Raw genomic sequence first — 26,176 nt, 5'->3', positions numbered from 1 at the left:
CTGTCCTCAGATTTACATTCTAAATGACCAGGGACACAAGAAAAGAGAAATGGAGAGAAAAGAGATGAGTCAGAACACATAAAAAGGGGAAGGGAGGTAATTGTAGATAGGCATTGTCTTCCAGAAGGAGCCAATATGATAATCTTGCTGGGACAGAAGTGCAGCTACTCAGCTATAGCCATAGATGATCTCAAGAAGAGAAGCAGGGAAAGAGGGCTGAAGCCACTTCTATGTTCTGAGGCATACATAAATGGAAAAATCTGCCACCTGAATTCATCTAGCAGTTCAGGTGCTTCTAAGCCCATAGCCACCTATTAAACAAAATATTTTCAGAAGCAGATGGAGCACAGACTCTCATCGATACATGGTTACTGGTTAAATGCACCTGCAGCACTGGGTGGATAAAGATGGCAGTTTTTATGAAACCATGCATGGAACTTCCACTAAAGGGAATTTACCAGGAACTTCAATGACCACAAGGATTCAACATGCTATAAGCAATACTATCACCATGTGTTCAGTAGAGTTTAAAAAAGATGGACTATTGTGGTTAGACACTCTGCTTGAAGATTAGTATAATCCTTGATGTTCTTTTACAGTAGATGTTTTACCCATTGTCCATTATTAGTGTTGAATACCCAGAAAGTACTGCTAAGAACAAAAGCAACTTTATGGCAAGGTCAAACCACTGAAATTAGAGCAATAAATAATATCTGAGATTAGATCAATATTTTATTATAGCACAGATTTAAAACATCATCTTGATAAGATTGCTAACTGGGCAAAGAGGCGCGTTTCAAAGTGGTGTCCTTTTATATTTAGCAGGAGGAGAGCAACTGTTCCTCTTCACCCCAGCATGGTGTCTTTTCCAGTGGCTGTTGCTGGTGTCTCTTCTGTATTTTTTATTTTTATTTTTAGATTGTGAGCCCTTTGGGGGCAGGGAACCATTTATTGATTTTACTATGTAAACTGTTTTGAGAATTACTCTTGTTGAAAAGTAGCACATAAGTATTCATCATCATCATCATCAAACACCATCATTATGTTGCAATTGAGACAGTTCCACTACTGCACATATGTAAGTGTGTCAAATCCTGCATAAAGTATTGTATTCATATTCTACTACCATACTGAGAACCCAATCCTAAGGACTCGAGGACTGGTGGTACGAGTCTACCACTGGCACTGGGTGTCGCAAATGTGCCACAAAGCACATACACAGCACCTAGGGAGGAGGGAACATTGGCGCTGGGGCTTAGCGCCATGAAGATACAGGAGGAGAGTGGCCAGCGGCAAGTGAAACTACCAGCCAGTGGTGAGGCTTTTTGAGGTGGGGGGAAGTGTTCCAAGCTGGGGGGAGAGAAGGGGGAGGGCAGAATGCAGAGGGATTGGCCCAGGGGAGCAGGACCAGCAGAGGCTGGGTCCTATGCCCCATGTCATGCTGCAAAGCCCAACACAGGGTTTCTCAAGTTTGCACCAGCAAAATAGCTAGCTTAAAGTAATCCCTGCTCCAGAATGTGGCCAGAATCCCTTGATGTGCACAGAAAGGCTATGGAAGGCACTCGGGTAGCACACTACTTTGCACGCAGTTGGAAGTGCTTTTACAACAATAGTAAAGCAGTTAGCGCTGGCTGAACACTTGTTCCTCCAGCATTACAAGGCCATAGGATTGGGCTTATAAACATCATATGAGGTTGTGTCAGTTGGACAGATCAGGGGCATTCACAGTGGCTTGCAGTTTGTGTTTTCTTGTCTGCTACATGTTCAGAAAGTACCAAGACTGAACAAAACTAGAGAGAAGTAATGTAGCCACTTCCATCGTTCTTATTAGGTTCTGTTTTCTCATCTCTACTAAAGATTATGCAACAACTTACTCACTGTACTGACACACAATAACTATGCATCCAGCATATACTTTGTTTATTGGTATTTTATCCCACCTTTCTTTCTAATGTAAATTTTTCATTAAAAAAATTCTTAATGAACTGAAAGAGAGCATGAATACTTAAAAATCATGTTGGTATGTACGTCTTCCTGTTCGACTTGACTCGAGCATGAGTGCTAGCATGCACTTGTGGCGACTTGCCCCTGAAATGTTCCGAGTCTTTTTGACTTGAGTCAGAGTCTTTTGTGAAACGAGATACGGCACAGGTCAGGTGCGACTCCAGTGAAAAATCAATGACCATTTCCTTTATATAAACAAAAGCCATGTTGTTGCTATTCGTGTGAGTGTAGCAGCAGCAGTGCAGGGACTGCAGAAAAATGACTGGTTCCATACAAACCCCAATGTTGAAACACCTCCCCCACCTCCCAACTCCTGATTCTGCCTTCAGAAGGCGCGCCATGCACGCCAGGGCATGGAGCAACAGGGCCTGGGACATGCCTGAGTTTGGCAAGGCAGGAGAGGGTGGGACAAACTGCATGAGAGCAAGTACAGAAGCAGCAAGAGGGAGGAGGGTCACATGCAACAGCTGGGAGGTTTACTAGTACGACCACTCCTTTGTAGTTGGAGACAGAAGAAGCCCCATTGGAGCCAGTCGTTCAATGAGCCCACTGGATCCAGGAATTTCTCTTTGATCACTAGGAACTGCCTCCAACTTCCCCGTCTCTTCCTTTTCTCCCCTCAATGGGCTTCTCCAGACACTCCTAAGGCAAGAACCCCACCCCATTGCTTGGGCACCTCCTTCTTCCCTCTCTCATCCAAGTAAAAAAAAAAAAAAATCAGACCGCCCATCCTTCAGGTTTCTTCAGAGACAAGAGAGCCTGCTCCCGTCTCCCTCCCCCACCTCCTGCTCGTGCAAAACAAGAACATTAGCCCTTTCCTGCCTCCTGGCTGGAACTTCCTAGCTGCTCACCCAGTTTCCAGATGGCCCCACAAGGTCTTTCATACGCTTAAAACATGAGGAAGCACACCCAAACTCATGGGTTTTCAGACTCAAGTTTTTCAGATTCAATCTCGAATCATGCCTGAGTCAGTGACACCCGTGACTCGAGTATACACGATTCAGCAAAAAACGTGATTTCGCAACTCTGACTTGATTCCTGAGTTCCCATCCCAAACAAGCATGATGTATGGGAAAGGTCTTAATGGGTTTGGATGAACTGGATTTTCTGTGTGGACAAGCTCCATGATGGACCTGGCATTTCTATGACTTTGTTCTGTAGGAAACAGATACCTGTTTAGACTTGTGAAAAATTTCCACTCTACTGATACTAAATGCCAAAGTCCTTCTCAAACCCAACAAATATTGAGATCATTTTCCTTTGTCTTCTGAGTCTGGAAAGAATGACAGGAGCACAAATCTTCTCATTTAACATTCCATCACTGCAAATCACATTGTCAGGTAGGTGGGATGCAGCAAGGTGAGGAGACCAATTAAGGATGCAATCCAAACCTGCACTGGAGCAGGCAAGCCAGGAGGCCTGCACTGCATGCAGCGCAGGTTCGTTGGCAGCAGCGGCTCAGCCAGAGGCAAGGAGAAGCTCTTCCCCTTACCCTGGGTAAGGGTTGCTTGCCCCAATGAGTCTCCTTGAATCTGTGCCACTTCTGGAGGTGGCACAAGTCCGAGTAGAGCGGAACAGCTTGAAGCTGCTCCATTCTCCGAGGGGACGGAGGTTGGGATCTGGTATAACTGCTGGGTCCCAGCCCCACCCCCAGCCCCCCGCGCACCCACCCCTGGGGCTGCCCATCGCCCGCTTCCCCCTGCCCAGAAACGCCCACCTCCTCTCCACTCCCCCCATGCCTACCGTTGCCACTTGTGTTGGCGCAGGTGCGCTCACACAAGCAGTGGCGAGGAAGCTGCCGCGGATGCTTCTGGCAGCCTCCATGGAGGCGCAAATGTGCTTTACAGCAAGTTTGTGACCCTCCCAGGGGATTTATGCTGGCCTATGTGACAGTTAGGATTGTGCTCTAAGATAGATAACAAAAGCAGATAGGGCAGGAAAGGTGTAGGCTATCACTCATCTGCTTATTTGCTATGTGATTGCGTGCAGGGCAATTTATAGTTTTTCCTAAGCAGATGGAAAATTGCACTTCTGACATAGTAATAGGTTACAGGGAGTGTTAAGAGGAATGTTTAAACAACAAGCACATAGTGTTTATATTTACAGAGGATTAACAGAAAATTGAAAAACTAAATGAAAATTATTTTGGCAATATCCTTTAAATAAATTGGTTCTTTAAATACTCAAGTATTCATAACTGTATCAATCCCCACAACCTGTATTGTTCTGCATCAATACAGAACAGTGTGTTTAGCAAATATTGTAGAGGTTCATTTCTGACACAATACAAATAGTTTCCTAGAGCTTGAGTACTTTCCTTTCTCATTTGCTAAGTACTATTTTAGTACAGTATATCATTGCATTGCAAGGTAACTGCAAAGCAAATTAGAATTCTTGGAATCATTCCAGATGATGCATTAAAAAATTAATTTACTGTTGCTTCTGAGAATTTCTTTAATAATCCTCTGCTGTCCCCCATCTTATTTATGTGGCATGTAATAAATTCTGAGCATAGCATGACTGAAAATAAGAGAAAAGACCAAGAAGATATGAAGATCTTGACCAAAGAAATAGTTACAAACTTTTAAACCATTGCTTTCAAGAATAGTAGGAAGTAGAGATTATGAACTATAAAACACTAGGTTCTTTTTTTTAAAAAAAATCATAAAATTAATAGCCAGTTTGCAAAAAAACAACAACAAAAAACCCAAAGTCTGTTATGCAATAAACATAAAAGTCAATTAGGTTACATTTGTACCAAGAATTAGAATTTATGGCTGAGTACATACCACCTTTCATCATTCCAACTTCATAGCATTTTCGGAGCCTGCAAGCCTGGCAGCTCTTTCTCCTGTTCTTGTCAATTGTGCACTGATTGGTAGCAGGACACATGTAGTCGTTGTGACCTGCAGAATCAGAGGAAATTCAAAAGGTTGACAACATTACAGATTACAGAAATGATAGGCATTCCCAAAAAATATTCCAGAAATAGCAATAATGCTTTGCTTTCTATTTCTAAGTTTCTTAAATTGCATGATCAAAGCAGACTTGCATTTGTAATTTTTAAGAGCAAGAAATAAGTACAGAGGATAAGAAACTGCGTAATCCTAAGAACATGATCTACCAGCGCAGGGGCCCTTGTGTTGGCAGAAGGTGTCACTAACATGAGATAAGGCACGTTGGCAACACCATGTGAGTAGGCAGTGCTGGAAGAGAGGCCTGCACTGCCTCACTGATACTACATCCAGAGGCCTGGCTGCTAGCAGAGGTAAGTAAGTACACTGCCAGGGGGTGCAGAGACAGGGAAAAGTGGCGTGAGTGTGACTCAGAGGGGGGCGTTTCTGAGTGATGGAAGAATGGGGGCTGATCAGACCCATGAGAGGAGCGGGCCTTCTCCACCATATCTTAAACCCCCCCCCCATCCTGGGCCAACCAACATTACACCAGGTTGCTCGGACTTCCACCAGCTATATAGCTGGCAGAGAACCAAGTAGCTCCATAGGGCAGACAGGTAGTTACTTGAGGGAAGGGGAAAAATGTTCCTTTACCCTGAGGAGACCTCCAGATACCTTCTAGCCTGTGCTGGATATAGCACAGGCCATGCAGTCTGGCTGCACCAGCACAGATTAGAATTCAGCTGTGAAGGCTGATACAGATAAATCCCAGGGTGCCCACTGGTTGCTTCAAATTCTCTTGGATTACAGCTCTAAGTTCATTACATACTGCTGTGGTGAGACAAATGCCACAAGCCATACACATGCTACATGCTATTTGTATGCTGCTGAACTGCTATTGGGCCAGTTCAGACAACCTAACAAATCATGATTTGTTTAGATCAGCACTGTGGCTTGAATTCCTGAAGCCCATGTATTCCCCCTTTACTTTCATGGGTCCAATGAGGAATACTGGTTAAGTAAAAGAACAGTTTCACAGCTTGCCTAACCAGAAAATGTTTTTTCATAATAGTCTCTAAACCACAGTTACAACATATCGATGCATGAATATTCAGATGTTTCACTGTGTTCAGTGAGCCCTACTCCCAGGTAAACGTACACAGGATTGCAGCCTTAAGCAACAGCTGCAAGTTTTAATGACCAAAAACTTGTTTTACCTAACCAGGATGTTGCCAGTGCATCAGTAGGGGAAATAGACGGAGGAAGGAGCATATGGGTTTGGGAAGGCTGAGGCTGCATTTGTTGGGTCATCTAAACCAGCCCAATGAATCTACATAGGTTACCATTTACCACATATTTATTATGACTGATGCATGGCAGAATACTTATAATGCAGCAGCAGGGTACATATGACCAAGTTACCCAGAGAGGACAGAACTCACCCTGGCTGCATGAGCTCATATGGGCAAAATGATAACATTATGTTAATTATTAATATGATGATGATGATGATTCACTGACATTAACTAGAAAAATTTGGTCACAGATTGAGGTTTGGGATATTTAGGAAGAAAAGGACAACTAGAAATCAATTGCTCATAATGGATATAGCTACAAGTAAAGTCATATATTAGATCCAATAATTTGGCAACTGTTACCCTGCACATGCCCAATCTCGCCTGATCTTGGAAGCTAAGCAGGGTCAGGCCTGGTTAGTACTTGGATGGGAGACCGCCTGGGAATACTGGGTGCTGTAGGCTTATACAATAGTCTTTCGAGACTGAAGGTTGCCAACCAACCAATGTTACCATGCCCTCCTATCCAACAACTTCTGAGTAGCTGAACTGAGCAATACTGCTTGGTTTACTTCCGATGAATGAAGTTCTTCTGAATAGCTGAGAAAATTCTCTTATCATTCATGTCCTAGCATTCTCTTGAAGATATTGTATTTCTGTCTTTTTTCATTAAAAAAGAAAATTCCTATCCTAGTAAAAGTTCGTTGGGACTGAAAACACAAAATTGATCATATTCAGGGCTCTTTCTACACTCAGCTAAACAGTACAAAGTACAGAACACAAACGACTTGACTGTAGGACTGTTTGTTCTTCATTCAGGTCAGGGATCAATCTGAGACAAATATGGGTTGTCAGAGGCCTTGGTCTCATCAAACCTGGTTCTCTATCTTTCATTACATAACAGTAAATGTACAGTTTTAAAAAAAAACAACACAAACTATCAGATTACACAAAGAACATCTGCTGTACTAATCACACTTGGTTATTCATGATAAGGAGCAGTTTCATGAAGTCACGAATTCATGAAAGACCACATGCTGCCTGAAAAAGGGAATCCTTAGGAATTGTGATGATAATTTGTAAATAATAATAAACTAGTTACAGGAGCAGAAAAATCTGAAGTGTTTTAATATTTTCATGCTATTTCAAAATTTGCATAGATTTAAATTTTTTTCTTATATTAAGGAGCCCACACAGGAAAAGTACTGTTCCAGAAATACAGTACATAGGTCATAAAATCAATAAAAAGAAAACTATCACTGTAATTACTGAGCAACTGCAGTTCCCCTAAGTAAATCACATGACATCTCAAATTTAATGGGGGGGGGGAGAGTATCCAATCATAGAACTGTCATCTATATTTCATGAGTATTTATTACATGCTGGAAAGTGCGGCCTACAGATGTCTACCATCATAGAATGGGCACTGCAAACTTGGTCCAGATTCATTTGTTGTTTTATGACTCAAAAATATCAGTGGATTTATTGCAGTGGACGCCTGGAGTACCACTCCTAACGCCTTGAGGTATTATCATCCTTTTCATGTGGCACCAGATTTAGCTCCTATTTGCCCCAAGAAAAATCTAACCAACTGCACAACCAGGCAACCAGGGAAACACCAGTTTTACTACATGGATCACCTTGCCAGTGTTTTCCACGTTCCAGTGTTCTGCCAATTCCTTCACACAAGAACGAAGTATGAGATTTACAGATATACTGAGCACAAAACCAGAGCTAAAATGCTATCCTGTTTTTAGTAATTGCATAGAATCACACCCACATTAAGGGCGCAATCCAAACTTGCGCCGGAGCAGGCAAGCCAGCAGGCGAACGCAGGTTCGTCGTTCAACCAGGGGCAAGGGAAAGCTCTTCCCCTTAACCCTGGGTAAGGGCTGCGCACCCCAATGAGTCTCCTCAGACCTGCGCCACCTCTGGAGGTGGCACAAGCCCAAGGAGAGCAGAGCAACTCGAAGCTGCTCTGTTCTCCCCGGGGACAGGGATTGGGATCTGGCATAACTGCCGGGTCAAAGCCCCACCCCCAGCTCCCCGCATGCCTGCCCCCTGGGCCTCCCATCACCCACCCTCCCCCTGCCCAGAAACACCCCCTCCCGCCTCCTCCCTGCCCCCCACACCTACCTTCGCCGCTTGTGTCGGCACGGGTGCACTGGCACAAGCCGCAGGGAGGAAGCCGCCATGGAGGCTTCCTCTGGCCTCTGTGCGTCAGTGCATCTGGATGCGCTGACGCAGCTTCCTCCCACAGAGGCGCAAACGTGCTTTATGGCACGTTTGCAACCCCCCAGGAGCTCCTATAACAGCATAAATTTCGGTTAGGATTGCGCCCCAAAGGTATCTGGATCATCACGAGTTTGGTTGTGATCACTTTGTAGTCTCTATGTGTGTCTCCTCCTCTTTCCATACAGCTCAGCAGTGCCAGTTGAAGAGACATTAAACTCAACCTCCATTTCTGTCCCTTCAGTTCTTTTCTCAAGACTCCAAATTCCTCCCCTCAAATCCACCATGGAACTCAATGAATCCTTTCGTCTGCCCCAACCCCTAACCCAACCACCATTCTGTCCTTGCAGCATCCCTGCGAAGTCACATAGACCATGAGGCAGTGGCTGACCATAGTCACCCAGTCACCACGTAAATATAATTTTAGTCTTTTAGGGTGCAATCTACACTTGTGCTGGAACAGGCAAGCCAGGAGGCTTGCGTTGTATCCAGCACAGGTTCGTGGCGAACAACAGGTCAGCCAAAGGTAAGGGGAAACTCTTCCCCTTACCCCTGGGTAAGGGCTGCTGGCCCCAATGGGTCTCCTCGAATTTGCGCCACCTCTGGAGGTGGCATGAGTTCAAGGAGAGCGGAGCCGGATTCCACCCCGCCTCCCTATCCCTGCCCATCTCCTGCCCTCCCCGCATCCAGGAACGCCTCTCTCCCTCCTCCCCCCTGCCTCCCTACACCTACCCTTGCTGCTTGTGTCAGCACGAGCATGCCGACACAAGTGGCTGCAAAGAAGCCAACGCGGAGGCTTATGCCAGCCTCCGCAGGCCAGTGCTTTTTGGAGCACCAGCCTGGCTTCCCTGTGAGGAGGTGCAAACGTGCTTTATGGCACGTTTGTGACCCTCTTATGCTGGTCCAAGGGACTTGGGCCGGCATAAGGCGCACTTTGGATTCCGCCCTTTGTTTGATATTACTGTCATTTTTTTAAACTTAGGTTTAAAGATTATAAAACAATGTTGAATCAATAATACAAATAAAAAAAGAAATGGCAGATATCAGGTGCTGTATGAAAACTGACTTTTTTGTCTTGCTGCTATGGGAGAGTGATCTGGCTCATGGCTGGGAAGTATTGTTGCTTGATCATTTGGCTGCCTTTGACTTTGATTGATTATTGCATTTTAATGAATTGTTTGTGAATTGTTAGCTGCCCTGAAGTGGCAAGAAAAGTGATATACAATTTTTTTTTAAAAAAGCAGAAGAGCATAACAAGATTCCCAGATTCCTTCCCCAGATTCCAATAGTGGATAGTCAGATTTCTTTGAGAAGTGTACAAGCAGGGTATGAAGGCCTTTTCCCACACTGCTTGTCCAGCAGCAACTTATTCAGAGATACATTGCCTCTGAACATGGAGATACTTTCACCCTGTTTTCTGGCACACAGATAGTTTTGTGTCTTCGAGTTCATAGAGAAAGGCCACCTCACATATTAATATTTAATTGTTAATTAAATATATTAATTGTACATATTAAATAAAATACTGCAGATACTTTCGTTTATGATATGGAAATGTAATTCATTGAACAGTCCCTGGGCTCTGTACTGAAGTATTTGTGCGGCACCCTGGCTGCTGAAAGGTGAACTAGAAGGTGTCAGAAATTACAACACAGCTATTATAACACAGCTGAACATATTACTGATGGATTATTTTCATCTTGTACAGCCTGCAGTTGTGGATAGGAGCCTATGGAGAGTTAAGTCACCCATGACTCCTGGATGAAACTGATTATCAGTTTCAAACTGGCTTCAAGCCTGGCTTTGGGGCAGAAACAGTACTCCTGCTAAGAAGCTCCTGCTAAGGAGGAGGGTGTGGGGTTTCTCTTTTTTGTGAAATAATGAATATTATGTGTTTTTATTTATTTATTTATTTATTTATTTATTTATTTATTTATTTATTTATTACAGGTACAGGAAAGGAAATAGGTTTAACTTAGGGTGGGTACAACAAAGGTTACACATAAGGTTTGGCCCCAGATTCCAACATACATCATTCAGTTAACAAAACAAAAAACAAAAAAAAAAACAACAATAATTATCAGTACAAAGGCTATCATCAATATAAAAAATTGACTTTTACGAAACACTCAATCTTGTCTAACTAAATTTGTCTACCCAATCGTAAAAAAACTTCCAATATTTTCTTACTCTATCTAAATCTCTCTCTTTCATTCTTTCTAGTAAGACTTCCATTTCTATTACTTCATAAATTTTGTCTATTAAATTTTCTCTAGATGGCACATCTATAGATTTCCATTTTTGCGCAAACAATATTCTTGCCGCTGTAACAATATGTACAATAAGGTGTTTCTTAGATTGGTCTTTAATTTCTGTTGTCACATTTAGGAGGAATATTTCTGGTTTGAATGGTAATACACAATGCAATATCTCTTGCAACACTTTATGTATCATTTTCCAGTATTTCTTTGCTCTTTCACATGTCCACCACATATGATAAAAAGTTCCTTCTACCTCATTACATTTCCAACACTTGTCTGATAACCCAGAGTATATTTTTGCTAATTTCTCTGGCGTTAAATACCATCTATAAAACATTTTATATAAATTCTCTTTAAAAGACACTGCTTTAGTTATCTTAATATTTGCATTCCAAATTTGATTCCAGTCATCCATCGATATATTATATTCAAAAAAATTTGCCCTACGCACCATTGCATCTTTAACTATCTCATCTTCCATTCTTATCTTCAGGAGAAAACTGTACATTTTTCTTATATACTTTCCCTCATCAATCAAAAATAATTCATCAAAACTTATATCTTCTTTGTAAATAATTAATATTATGGAAGTGAGAGCCTATGGGCACAATCCTAACCCTTTATGTCAGTGCTTTCCAGCACTAGCATAGCGGTGCCATGGGACATGTCACAAGTTGGGAATTGTGTTCAATTAATGTGATATCAGGCGTGTTGGCCTCGGGGGGAATGGAGAGGAGGTGTCTGAGGTGGGGGAGGGTGGGAGATGGGCAGGCAGTGAGGCCAGGATTCAGCACTTATGCTGAAACCTAGCCCTGTTCCCAAGCAGCACACAGCAGCTCCAGGCTACTCTGTTCTGCTCGGGCTGCACTACCACTTTAAGGTGGCGCAGATCCGAGTAGACATATTGCAGCCACTACCACTCTCCTCGGGGTAAGGGGAATGTTTTCTCCTTGCCTCAGGCCAAGCCTCAGCCAGACCGAAACTTGACCAAAGGCCTGTCCCAGCAGAAGTTAGGATTGCACTACCCATCTCTCAGATCTGGTCTAACCTGGTCTGCTATGCCAAAGAACAAAAGAGTCTTTAAGGAGAATATGTGGGTACAGGTGTTTGTATGAATGCACAGACAGATATACCCAGGAGTGCACAAAAATGAGGCTCCCACCTAAACCAGCAGATGAGAAAAAAGTTACAGTAACAGTAAATAACTGAGGCTTAAACAAAATTAAGCAAGAATCTTCCTGAGTTAACTGATTTTAAGAGGCAAGAATACCAATGAAAGAAGTTTCTGATTTAGCTGTATCTTCAAATTGTAAAGCTTTCAGTCCCTCAATGTAAGATTATGTTATATAGTATGCCACTAACTATGCTAGGCAACATCATTAAAAAAAAAAAAAAGGTTGTTTCAGCAGCACTGGAGAAACTATACCTCCTTCTCTGCCAGCCATACATAGTCCTACAGCTGTTTACCATAACACAGTGCTAGTGTCTCTCCTTCCAATCACATTGTACTAAAACTTACAACCTAATCCTAAACAGCAAAAGAAAAGGAATTCTAATTCACTTCTCATGCATGGAGGGAATGTCTTTCATAAGGAAAGAATCATACATTGGGAAAACATGCCCTAAGCTCCTGCAGTTGCTCATAAGAGAATTCAAAGGTTCTGTGTACATGGAATTCCAGTGGAAATAAATCCCATTGGTTAATTGACTTTGTTTCCAAATAGAAGGGTTAGAGAACTGACTTATGTTTAGCCTCACCTACAGCACTGGTGTTGGGCCAGATATGTAATGTGAAAGATAGGTCTTCATCACAAAAGAGGGATTTAGAAATGCCTGCCTATGTAAACCGCCTTGAATAAAGTCAGAGGAGTAATCCAATGACCAGAAATAACAAGAACCTTGTTGTTGTTGTTGTTGTTGTTGTTATATGTGAACTTATACTTGATGGAACAGAAGAGGATACTTGAAATAGATTATTCTGAGGCAAAAGAGAAAGAGTAGTGATAACAAGATCACAACTACAAGCAAGATCAAGGGTGCTGGCTGAAAGTTGAAGCTTCAACAATCTACACCCAATAAAATAAAGGACTACTGTCCAAACAAAACACGCCAGGTACTCTTCCTGACAAATCTCTGGGTCTTTGATACTGAACTATATTGTACTATCAGACATTTGGGGATTAGTCAATACAAATAAATAATGCCTGCAATTATAACGATCTTAATTCATTCAACATATAGACTTCTCTTCTTTGACCTGAATACCATGGGGGCCTCATGAAAGTAACACATTCCCTCTCCAGTCTCGATGTTTCAAAAGTCTAGGTTTTTCTGTTCCTCTCAACATGGCTAGCTAATTTGAATACATCTGGATAAACGGTGGAGTCAGGGATCAATTTGGCACACTTTTTTTCCCTTTTACATTAAACAAACTGAAAATGCTAGTTCACGAGGCAGAGACCTGGATGCCTGAACACTCTTTGACAAGCACCAGAGGTACAACGATTTCAGCCCATGTAGGTAACAAACAATTTCAAGTGCTAAAGTCTGGTTTCTAGCATCTGCAACCAGAGAACATATGGAGAATGTTAGGACTCATTCAGGATTTATGTCCTGAAATGCATCTTTTGTTTTATTCTGTTTCTAATAGTTTCTTATCACCAAACCAAATGGAAATGGGTGTGCTTTATAACCCCAGAACTGGAGCAAGTTGCCCTTAATTATTCACCATTAGCACTACAAGGTGGATCACAAGCTAGACTGTCAGAAAGAATCATGAAGGGAAAAAAGAAAATAAGAGCTGTTTGATAGCTGGTAAAACTAATAAGCACACAGTCTTCTAGAATTCATTTTATGTTTTACGTACTTGCACTGGAAATAGGTTGCAGAATTAAAATATACTGGCATGAATACTGTTGTATGGAGTTAGGCTAACCAATGAGAAAAGCCTATAAAGTTAGGCTAACCAATGAGTAAAACCAAAAACAAATTCAAAAGAAAGTCAAGAACAATCCTTACTTCTTCCATATACTGAAGCCTTCTTGAAACTGACAGGCACAAAAAATGAGTTTGTGGCTTTGTGAATGTGTTTGCTTTACTTTAACGCAGCAGGGAAGGTAGATGTCAAATATTACTGAAGAGTGGTGTTGCCATTCCATAGTCATTGTTTCATAGCTAGAGTATGACTTGTATATATGATTCCTTATATGTTTACATACTCTATTATTACTTTCGTACAATTTTGTAATTTACAAACGGACCTCCAAGGTAGTTTGTTACTACCAGTGGAAGATTTAAGATTTTCTGAACACAAAATTTGATTTTATGGCAAAAAGTTTTGGTAACCTTTAGTCAAATCAAATCAAAACCTTTATTGTCATAGACAATGAAACCCAAATATTGGTCCAAGAAATTATCTACATCATACACTGAATAACCTTTACTGCAGAATGCCATGCCTGGGTCCTGAAAAGTAAAACATTGTAAAACAATGTACGAGTTTTACATAAACTCGTAAATTATGCAAATCTGAAAGGTTACATCTACTGCCAAGATCTGAACGATAGCAACATAATTCACTGTGATATATTTTGAGTAATTGCCTAACAGGCACAAGTTAGAATGTGTGCCTATACTGATTTTTTTTCCAGCACCAGCAAGTGGTTTTCTTCCATCTCAGCTGTTCCACACAAGTATTCTCAGGTGCTACCCACTTCAAAAAGATTTCCATGGTTGCTCCTGACGACCACAGAGGTCAGCAGTTTGGTTCATTGTAGTTTATAAATACGATATACTGATTATTATTTTTTTAATATAAGTATCCTTCAGAATTGGCTGCCTTACCATTGTTATGACAATAACTTCCCACTGGCTCCAAACACTGTGTGCTATGAAAACTTCCCTCTCTACCCTTTCACTGTTGCATTTTGGTTTCATATATGCATATTTTTACATTAAATTCTATGAAAAAAACTTAAATCAATAGATTTTTTAAAAAAAGAAAATGAGCACATCCTTTAGAGAATAAAACGACAGCATTTACTGTAGGAACACCTGCTCTCTTTCTCCTCAAACGCTGTTATGGGCTGTCAGGGAAACCAATTTCAAAAAGCTTGGCTATCTAGTAAATCTCTGAAGGGGTTATTCCCCTGAACCCTACAAAGGCCACACTTGTCAAATGCACACTACTACAAGAGATCTGCAATGCTGAATGATTAGTTTGATTCAACATATGAATGTTCACAGCTCACTCCTACTTGGGTCCTTGAAGTCCAGTCTCCCAGCTTCCAAAGTTCTTTTAGCAGTCCACTCCTTTCCAGCCAGCAACAAACAATCCTCCAATTCTTAGCCCTTGAGAATTTTTCAGGCATCTTCCTAAAATATGCAGCAACTGCACCCTTCAGTGCAGAACAAGTTACCATACCCTATTCTATGTATTTCACTCTTTAAACACTTAGTAATAATGCATACAAACACCCCTTCTGTTTTATAATAATTTGACCTTATTATGTACAACAACTTGGATGGGTCCATGATCATCACTACCACATGATCATGCGTAAATTATTGTTACACCTGTTAAGAATGTACACATACATAAGAACTTTCAGGAATAGAACTGTATGGCAAACAGAGGGCTGTAGAGCTCAATCAGTGGCGTTCCCAGGGGGACACAAAGCTAATTTTTGCAGAGTGCCTCATCACGCCCTGCAAGCTGCCCCCTCCCTCTTGCTGTCACAGCCATTCTGGGAGGCAAAAGTAACGCAGAGGCATTTCCGCTGCATTGCTTTAGTCTCCTACGAATGAATGGCTCGTAGAATGGCTCTGATGTCAAAGGGGAGGGGCAGCTTGCAGAGTGCAATGAAGTGTCCTGCAAAACTAAGCACTGTGACCCATGCAGTCCCGTTCCAGATTGGGAATCAGACTTTGGAAGGGTGCGGGGCCCAGAGGGCTCTTGTGCTAACGAGATAGCAGGGAAGTTTGCGTCTGTGCGTGTTCTTTCATGAATACTCCTTAGGCTATAACTCTGTCGATGGTTGGATACTATGATAAGTTATAAATTAAATACAAAATCTCAATCTGGCAGATGAGCTAAGACGTAAATTGGCACCACAAAGTCTTCTTTTTTTCAACCAAGCAACGTTAGAAACCTAGCAGGTGTGTATTTTTTAGCACTTATAGCTATTTCTCTATAATGGAAAGAAAGACAACAACAATGCAAAGAAACCTGTAATTCACTACTCTCACTCATGGAGGGAAAAAATTGACTCACAGTGCAATCCTATCATTACCTTCTGTCAGCGCACTGGCCAGTGCACTAGCCTAGAGTATTGTAGATAAGCTGTAAAGTGACTACTCGAGTGCAACCAGTGCCAGCAGGAAGGCCTGCACTGGTCTACCAGAACTGTATCCAAAGGTGAGGCTGCCGACAGAGGTGAGTACTCTATGGAGCGGTGTAGGAGCAGAGGGAGCACAGCAGGAGGGTGCAACAGAGGCGGGGAGAAGGTGTAATGGGGCAAGGGATAGCGGAACAGGGTTGGATCAGGCCCGGGAGGGGGCAGGATTGGCAGAGGAGGCCTCCACCACAGCCTGTCCTCCTTCCTGGGCTTGGCAGCTTTACATGGAGCTGCTTAGACTTGTGCCAGCGAATTAACTGGCACAGCAGATTTGAGTAGCCCCACTGGGCTGAATGGAGTGTTACTCAGGGGGAAAAAAAAACCTTACCCAAGGAGACTTCCAGTTTGCTTCTAACCTGACTGGATACGCCAAGGCTATTCAGCCCAGGTGCACCAGTGCAGGTTAGAATTGGGCTGTAAATAAGAGACAATTCCAAACAAACAATATTAAAACTGTTCAGGCTTGATGGCTGCAGTCCAATAAAAATTCTATCTCCTGACATTTCACCTGCAGCTTTGGCAGGCATTGTCAGAGGTGGAGGAGCACCTCAGTATCCCGAACCGTCCTGGTCTCCTGAAATAAATCTGCACTTATCTAGATGGTTGACTTCGCTAGTTTTTAAGCTAGATCATTAATTGACAGTGCTTCCACACGACCCTAAATGACTAGAGCAGGGGTGTCAAAAATAAGGCCTGGGGACCGGATGCAGCCCACAGAAGCTTTTCATCTGGCCCTTGGGCTCTCAGCTGCTGAGCAGTGCTGAGGTGGCACTGCCAGAAGGGCGGCCCGCATGATAATTGGGCTCTCCCATATCTTGAAATATTTGTGTATTTTCTCTCCTGTCATTAGCAGCTAATGAGTTCCTACACAAGAACAGAGTGTTTATTTCTGGTTTTGGCCTGTTTAATGACATCACTTCCTGTGTAATGACATCACCTCCGGCCCTCAGTAGGCATCATGAATGCTATTCGGCCCTCTGTATGAAATGACTTTGACACCCCTGGACTAGAGGATCATCTGTGTGTTCACTAAGGATTTGTAAAGGAAAATCTGTCAACTCTCATCCTGCGTGTTCTTAAAGTTCAGGGTCCTCACATATTTGATAGCAGGTAGCCTGGCATTGCTAATGCTCAAGGTTTCTTCCTTTCTATTTATGTTGGTTTTGTGTTTCTGAATTTCTATCGCCTCCCTATAGATGTGCAGGTGGTATGGTTTGATTGTAGATAGGACCTGGGTGTGTTCAAAATTCATTCAGTGGCCCGTTTTCAGGATATGTTCAATAACAGCTTATTTTTCTGGTTGTTGTAGACGGCAATGTGTCTTGTGCTCTTTTATCTTTCTTTTTTATTCAGTACTTCTTTTTGTGGTGCCAGTATATTCATTTTTGCAACTATAGGGAATGTGATAAACCCCTGGTGTTGAAAGCGGGTGTCTGGAGCCTTTGGCCAAGCGTAGAACTTGCTGCACCTTACAAGTAGGCTGATAGATAGGTCTCAGATTAGCTCTTTCTAACACTTTGACAGTACGATCCGTCATGCTACTTATATATGTCATATATGGCAATTCAAATAATTAAAATTATTTTAATTAAATAAAATTAAAGTATGAATCTATTCAGACCTGCACCAGCAATTTTGCTGGGGCAAGACCAAGTGGACCCAAGTAAGTGGATCAAGACTGAAAGGGGGAACAGCCTCAACACACCCCAATTCTCACCCTGGCCCCCATTCTGTTCTGCCCTGTTCTGCCCATCCCACATCAACTTACTGGGTGCTGGGTCTCCCACAGAGGCTGATGTTGCCTGGCCACCACCACTTACCATTTGGAGAAGTGGCCACATTGTGCTCTGAGGGGTGTTGCGAAGGTCATAAAGCATGCTGTGCTGCTGGAACACACACTCTGTCAGTGCAGCTGCCAGTTAGGACTGGGCTGTTACGTACAGTGGTGCCTCGCATAACGAAATCAATCCATTCCGCGACTCCTTTCGTTATGCGAGTTTTTCGTTTTGCGAAGCACGTTTTCCCATAGGAATGCATTGAAATTTAATTAATGCGTTCCTATGGGCAAGAAAAGTCAGAACAAAGTCAAATTTGGTTTACAAAGTGTTTATTAAGTGCTCTTTAAAGGCATACATACTGTACAGAAGATTTCAAAAACGGGGGGGGATGCTGAGTGGGAAGCTTGAAGGCTGTAATCCTGTGCACACTTTCCTGGGAGTAAGCACAATGGGACTTACTTCTGAGGAGACATGCACAGGATTGTGCTCTAAGCTGGGGAGGACAGAGCAGCTGCACTCAATTGCTTGCTTTTGCCGTGATCATGGGGGAAACGTGAAGGAAATGGGGCAGTGAGAGGGTGAATGAGCGATGGGGGGATGCTGAGTGGGGAGTTTGAAGGTTGTAATCCTGTGCACACTTTCCTGGGAGCAAGCACAATGGGACTTACTTACATAAACTGACATGAAGATCCTCCCCTTACTAGGGTGGATGGGATCATAAAGTGACATGAAGATCTGCCCCTTACTAGGCTGGATGGGATCATAAAGTGACATGAAGATCCGCCCCTTACTAGGGTGAACGGGATCATAAACGGACATGAAGATCCCCCCCTTAAGACAAACCAAAACAAAACAAAAATTCGTTATGCGAAGCATAAGTCATAAAAATTCGTTGTGCGAGTTACCAAACTTCGCACAATGCTTTCGTTCTGCGGATTTTTCGCTGCGCGGGGCATTCGTTATGCGAGGTACCACTGTATATTTTTTTTTCCTGAAAGATCCGTTTGGAGTCTTACGGTTCTTTTGTTCCCTCAAGCATTTCAGACAAGATAATAAAAAGGAGCGTTCCTTTTCCAGATGACACTTACTTATTTAAAAAAAAAGATAATAAAGCTGACCCAATCGGCTATAACAGATTCCAGGCTCTGAATATCTGGCACAAACTATGATGTCCTGCTTCAGTCTCCCCCATCTGATAAATCATAATTGTTTTAAGTATCTGGCATGAGATCAATCCAACAGCTGTACTAGAGTAAAACACGCAGTCACTCATCGCCACCCCCCTCTGATCACCCATGAGACAATAAGCATTTTCAAGAGCATGTCTTAAAGTCTGAGAAAATAAATCAGTTTTACAGTGACATGGAAACAGAATTAGCCTGCTTTTTCTAAAGCCTACAAATGATACATTTAACATCTTCACTCTCAAAACCTTTTATGTCAGTAGCTGAGAAGTCTTGCATCTAAAAATGGGTGGAAATGGCAAAAATATATTACCAACTATGTATGTTTCTTATAAGCTTCAGGTAGTTTTTTAAACCCAAGAATAAATTATAGTCATCTGAAACAAACTTTGCTACACATACATTAGCCTCCATAACCAAAATACCATCGTAATGACTAAAGGAGTTTGGGGAAATGAAGTAAACAGGGAGGTGTTCCTCACTACTCAAATGCGAAACCATTTGTGCACTGGAGTTCTCTAGAACTATAGCTTGGGAGCACTGACTCATATTGTATATTGTAAAAACTCTGTAGAGCAAAACTCAGCACTATGTCAGTGTAGGTTTCATACTCAAACTACACACTACAGACAGACATGTGGATACTGCTCACTCATGTCTCCTAAGTAACATGTAGCCCATAGACATGCAAGATGGTATATCATATTAGATCTCCCCTCTCTACACAAGCCAGTGAACCTCTAGTGAAATAGGGGTGGTGGGAAACACCATAAATGGAAGGTAGCAAGACTTTTTTTTAACTCCATGACACTAAGAAGACACAGGAGTACTGGAGACAAAGGTGACCACCTCCCTATAAAAAGAAGCTTGAGCCTACCTGAGACATATTATGGAATGTAACTGTTTTGGAAATATGTACAACTGGTGCTAATTGCTCATGTTCTACAAAGCAAGAAAAGTTTTACTTTCCTTATATTATCTTAACACCATGGTGCCCAAGCTTTTTTGACTGGTGGCCTCATTGACCTACTGTGCCATTGGCCACAGCTCCCCATTAGGGCTATAATCCTATACACTGTATAGGGCAGCAGGTTTTTTGCAAAGATTCCACTGCTGTCCTAGGAGCCACAACTCACAGTTTAGGAAACACTGGCTTAACAGATTATAGCAAAGACAAGAAACAATGGAGATGATGAGATGGAGTGTATGCACCTCATTCCACTAGTTTAACAGTATTCCAGCACACTTGTATTTGTCTGATTTGGGTAGCAATCATAACAAAGCAAACCTTATTCGTACAAATAATAAATCTAAAACTTTCAGGTATTGTGAAACAAATCAGTAAAGCTTGGTGCTTTCCATTTCTCCCTCCATGCTTTACATCAAGCTGACGATTTCCATTGCTTTCATACCTAGTGCAGTACTTCATATTAGCTTCTATTGCCATAATTACAGCTTGTATTGATTCTAGAACCTTTGTACGGTTTAACATAACCTTTGTTATGGATTATTCTTATCCCCTGGGGGCTGGGGATAAGAATAAGCCCTCAGTTTGGCTGCACTTGTCGTAAAAGGCGACTAAACAGCCACCTGGGGGGCTAGATGGGACTTGTCAGCCTGGGAAGGCAGCTCATCTGAGAGAAGGAAAACTCTGATCCCAAACCTCCACTGCCTTGTTATCCAGTTATGGAAAAGGCTTCAGGAGTCAACCTCGAGGCAAAATCCGGAGCCAGAGTCCCTGAGGCAGTTCATGGCTGAACACAGTCACGTTCTGGCAACTCCTGCAACGCTGCTGGAACCAACCATATTGGCTTCTGCCTTTCCATTGGACCATTTCAGCGGTGTGGAGAGGGGATTTGCTGCCTGGGTAACAGTCTGTCCTCCATATCTACTTTACCCAGGCTTTGCGCACTGGAGAGGACACTCTGTTCCAGAACCACTATTCAGAGCGCAATACCATAGTCTTCCAAGATTGAAGGATGCCAACCCATGTATGGTTTAATCATGCTTTCAAACACAAAATAACTTTTAAAGTAAAATTGTTTTACACACAGCAATAATAATAAACACTCATGTTAACATTCATATGAAGAAAGGTATAATTTATAGGTTGAAAGCAATTTGTTCTTCATCCAACATGGTATGAACTGAGTAATAACCTCATATAATACTACAGAGTTCTACATGTGTGAAAGTAGGACACAGAATTACTTTACCTTTAAAGTAACAATTATACTATTACAAAACTGAAGCAGAAGTAACTGAGTTCAAGGAAGTTTAGAACTTTCAAAAATTGTGATAACTGTTGTAATTTAATGTTGATAAATACAGACTACAGGTCCAACCTTGTTATACATGGATTTTTTATACACAGATTTGACTCAACATGAATGGCCATTGCAAATAAGAAGGATGATCCTGGAGAAGGGAAAAATGCATCTCTTCAAAATCAGTTTTAAAAAGTTATGTTGTAGAGAGACAGCCCAATCCTATGCATGTCTACTCAGAAGTAATTCCCATTAGAATAAATGAGGTTTACTCCCAGGAAAGTGTGGATAGGACTGGGCCGACAGTCACGTAAGCGATCATTCCATTCTCCAGCTGAGCCAGGCAAAGGCAGGGGGTCCTTTGCTTTTCTAATTGCCGACTACCTCTCTACAACAGTAAGAAAAGCTGTTTTTAAACCACAATTGTAAAGGGATGTACTTTTTTATTTTTTTAAACTGCTTTTATTTAACACATTTTATGGTATCAGCAGAGAGTCCCAGAATCAAACTCCTGCAGATATCGAGGCACAACCTTATTAGGAGCAATGGAGGGCCAAGAAACCTGAAAATGGGTCTTTAAATCTATTTTTCCACTTTTTTTATCCACTGATTTTTTTTAACCACTCAGAACGGAACTCCAGCAGATAACAGGCGACGACCTGTAATATGAATCCAAATAAGAGTTCTTATATATCAAGACTGAGCATTCAGAACTTGGCAGCAGAAGATAATTTGGGCTGTCCAAGTCAAAGATCTCACTGGGGGGTGAGGGGGGTTGGGGGCTCTTTATTTCTTCTTCTCCCATCTGACATACTTTTAGGTAGCATTAAATAACGCTAATTTTTAGTTCTATTTCTTGGTCACACTTTACTTCCTGTGCAGGGCTTCATTTGGTCCTCTACACGGTTCAAACGCAAGCACAGCTCAAGCAAGGAAGGTAGGAAGTGATCAATGGCTTAAAGAATTTAGACTAGTAGTTTTAGGGTCAGCTGTCACAGTTGTTTTTATCTTTGTCCTGCACATATGTATAGTGTTTTGAGGGAGGGGTTGCTCTTGTCCTTTAGGTGCTCATGGCGATTGGCAAGAATCAGGCCCTTGACCTTACACTGAAAAGGGGTAAGCATGAATATTTGTCATTTTAAGGAGCATTTGCAGTCTGAACACAAAAAATGAGGATCACCCTTAGAAGCTGTATTCATCATCAGCTCTCACAGGCTGCTCTTGGATGAAACCAGCTGTACTGGTGCTCCTAAAGAAGCAGCAACGGTGTTGAAGGGATGGTGTCTCTGATCTTTATTTGTGACAGAAGCAAGCAACAACATATTTAGGTACCCATAACAATACTATATCAAAATCTTCACAAGGATTTCTCATTCAGTAAAACTGAACAGCCCTGCTCCCTTTCCCACACCTCCCTTAACTCTTTGCCTGCAGGTACTACCACTTAACACAAGCCTTCTGGACTTGTCTCCAGTTCCAGCAATGACCATGAGTTGGTTTCCCATCATCAACTTGCTATTTTTTTTTAGATATGATGCCTTAAGGCAGACATTTTCAACAACTGTGCTTTGCCACACTGGTTTGCCACAAGTGGTCTGCAGATGTGCCAAAGGAGTTTGGGGGAGAATCATTTATTAGTAGGGCCAATGGGGGATGTGAGGCCCCCACCAACAATATGGTGTGCCTTGTCAATTGTCCAAAAAATTGATGGTGTGCCTTGACAATTTTAGGACCTTGTCAGTGTGTCATGAGACAAAAAAAATTGAAAATCACTGCCTTAAGGGAAAAGCGAAATACAGGTGTGTGTCGCTTAACAGCCTTCCACTTAATGATGGACTGCATATATGACGTGGTCAAAGCACAACAAAGAGGCTCTTAATGAAGCAGTCTGTTCTCCCATAGCCTGCAGCAGAATATCTGTCTACACAACAAAGAGGCTCTTAATGCAGAGAAGAGGCAAATGGTCTTCAGTAGCCTGTGCAGTGAGTATCTGGCAGGGAGTGTCTGTTTACACAACAAAGGCACGAGACTGGGCTGAATGTTCGCTTAACAACCTAATCACATAATAGGGACTGGAGAAGGTATTCCCATCGTTAAGTGGCACACACCTGTACCTGAATGCATGCCAACAGATTGGGAACCAAAGACATTCTAAGCAGCAAAGTTCTACTGGTGTGCACCTTTGAAATTGTCTATAAATCGGCTATATATTGAAAACTATCTCTGAAATTTTTCAGTTATAACATCTTCAAAAGTGTTGCAAAGCCTGAAATATTCTCACAATTTAATTGGAAAACACTAACATTATAGGCATCAGATAATGGGGTAATGAAAAATGAATGGATTTTCTATTTATTTGCACACATACTGTGAGTCAACCACTTATTTCCCATTTCCTGGTATATGACCATGCCAAAGATCTATTATCAGCATTATTATTTGCAGGTGGTGACAACTCACCTTTTTGGATGCTGGGCTTATGGCTTTGTTTTTGTTTGTTTTTTCCAAAATAGCATGGCTACACTTTAAAAAAGGCTAAATGCCTCTCTAATAAAAAAAATCTGTGAAATGCCATCACAAAAAAAAAATCCACCCAAGTTCTCTTCAAGTGTACAGATGAGCTGTATTCATTTGGGAACAGAGTATACTCATTACTTTCTGAACTTCTCTCTGCCTTGCTCCCCATCACCACTCAGTACAAGACGTAGCGGCATATATGGCTTTTCCACTCCTCTAGGCTCATCTGCATCTTGGTACAGTAGTTCATTATAGCTGACACTCATCCATTCTGAATAATAAGCTAATCTAACCTGAATAATAAACTAATCTAATCTAATAAACTAAGCTAACAACTAATCTGATTCAGTATGAAACCTTATGATTGCCAACTGGAAAAAAGACCTTGATCCAAGTATGCATGCATGCGCAGCCAAGGTTGGGGGGGGGGGTGAGTTTGAAAGGAGCCATCACACTTATCAGCTCTTTGGCAGTTTGGCATCACACTAATCAGTTCCATGATGGAGACTAGATCTAGCCTCTTCCCCTCCAAAACAACTGATAGGCACAGTAATAGCTTTTCTGAGGAGACTACATACATGCATTCCAAACGGCTGGACTGGGACATCTGTCAAGAAATACCTGATTAGTAGAAAGAATGAACTGTCAATATATTTTATTTAGAACATGCTGCCAAGACCAGGCAAAAAAATCATGACATGCAAAAAGGTAAGCACCAAAGAACAAACATAAAAAAATCCTTATTATTGGAGAACTAAACATATATTAATGCAAGACACATCCAAATGAAAGGAAAGTTACTTTTTATAGTATAAGGGCCACACACAGTCCTCAATTAAGTTCAAAGAAATGCAGTAAAACTTGGTAATGAGTTTTAGTCTCCCATTATAACTGCCCTTTGAAACTTCTTTAAGTCTTCCATTGTTTATTAGTTGAATGTTTAGTATTCTATTATGATGAAAAGTTAAAATGTGAACAGCATTAAGTAGTGACTGATTATTTTTTTAGTCCTTCCCAAACCAAAGTGTGTGATTGTCTTATTTACTTGGAAGATGTGGGAGGAAAGTAAATGGGCATCCAAATTTAAACAAAAAATGGTAAATTCAATGAAAACATGATCAGCAGTAGCCAAATAGCAGTTAATTAAAATTTGTGGAACACCTGAAGGGATGTACTTTAGAATGCTTTTGTGCCCAATCGGTTTTACTGGAGTGAAAGGAAAAGACATTGGTTAATTTATTGATGGTACTCATGGAACACTTCAGTGTCACTACTGTCATCAAATATAGTAATAATGGTGATTTATATTTCCTCTTCATAAATTGAAGTAGCATTTCATCAGCTTCAGTCAAGAGACTCTGTCGGGCAGTTTTCAAGATGAAGCCAGTATGAAAATGCAACCAACTTGGTTGAAAAATATGAGGTAGCATAAAATTAATGACTAAAGAAAATAATTCTAATAATTCAAACTTTAAGTGTGCAGTCCAATGCTCAATCTGCATGTGAGGTATTGTTCAAAAACTAAACAGTTTCATGTCTTGGCTATAAGAAGTTGTGGCTGCACATATGGTTCCCTCATCTGTGTATAAATGGTTTTTTGGAGAGGTTTCTAAAATAAATTATTGCTAGCTTACATGTGCTGGAAACTGAGCTTCGATTAATTGCTACATATTCCATATGGCAAGAAAGAGAACCTTAAGAACCTAAAACCTCAGTGGTTAAAAGTCTGGAAGACTGCCTTTTCTATTTTTCACATTAGATAAATATGAAATATGTAGTAGAACATGTTTGTGGGCATCTTGCCCATCTCCTGCTCATCCCACAGGGGAAGCTCCATATCACAGGAAGTGGGAAACACCACTCAGGAATGGGATTCTGCTTCTAGTGAGAAGCATCTCTCTCTCTCTCTCTCTCTCTCAGGGATAGCTTCCTTTTCATGCAAAGGGCCTAGGACTCTCCCCTGAGTTGGCTCAAATGGAAGCTCTTCACAAGCACCTGGCCTAGCTTCCAAAAGCACTTCTGCTGCAGACAGCTAACCTGCCCCTGGGGCAAATGTCCAGGTGGAGGCTGACTCCAGGAAGTGAGCAAGATGCCATGTGGGCTCACCGTGGGAAGGCACTGGGGCTCCTCCATCTATCACTTCCATCTTTTCTTCCTTCCCTCTCTCCACAGGCTCCTCTTCGAGGTTTCTCCACCCCTTCCTCCTACACCTCTGCCTTGTCCTACCCCTCTTCCACCTTGGCTCTCCATGGTTCTCCAACTCTGTCTGCCTCTCCCTCAGCTGGCCAGGTCACACAACACTGATGTCATACCCAGGCAAACAAAGCAGAAGCCCCATCTGGCTGCTC

General features: G+C 41.9%; 1 protein-coding gene across 1 annotated transcript in view; it reads right to left on the bottom strand.

Moving 5' to 3' along the window:
* Window positions 1–26,176, bottom strand: part of ESR1 (estrogen receptor 1) — a 246,200-nt gene that overhangs the window by 88,200 nt on the left and 131,824 nt on the right. Inside the window, exon 4 of the mRNA XM_066615710.1 lies at window positions 4,794–4,910. Coding sequence (XP_066471807.1) covers window positions 4,794–4,910 — 117 coding nt within the window. The remainder of the gene's footprint in view (window positions 1–4,793; window positions 4,911–26,176) is intronic.

This window comes from Tiliqua scincoides, chromosome 1 (genome assembly GCF_035046505.1).
Source record: "Tiliqua scincoides isolate rTilSci1 chromosome 1, rTilSci1.hap2, whole genome shotgun sequence".
Lineage (NCBI taxonomy): Eukaryota > Metazoa > Chordata > Lepidosauria > Squamata > Scincidae > Tiliqua > Tiliqua scincoides.
The sequence above is the reverse complement of the archived record's forward strand: the minus strand, read 5'-3'. Positions and strand labels throughout refer to the sequence as shown.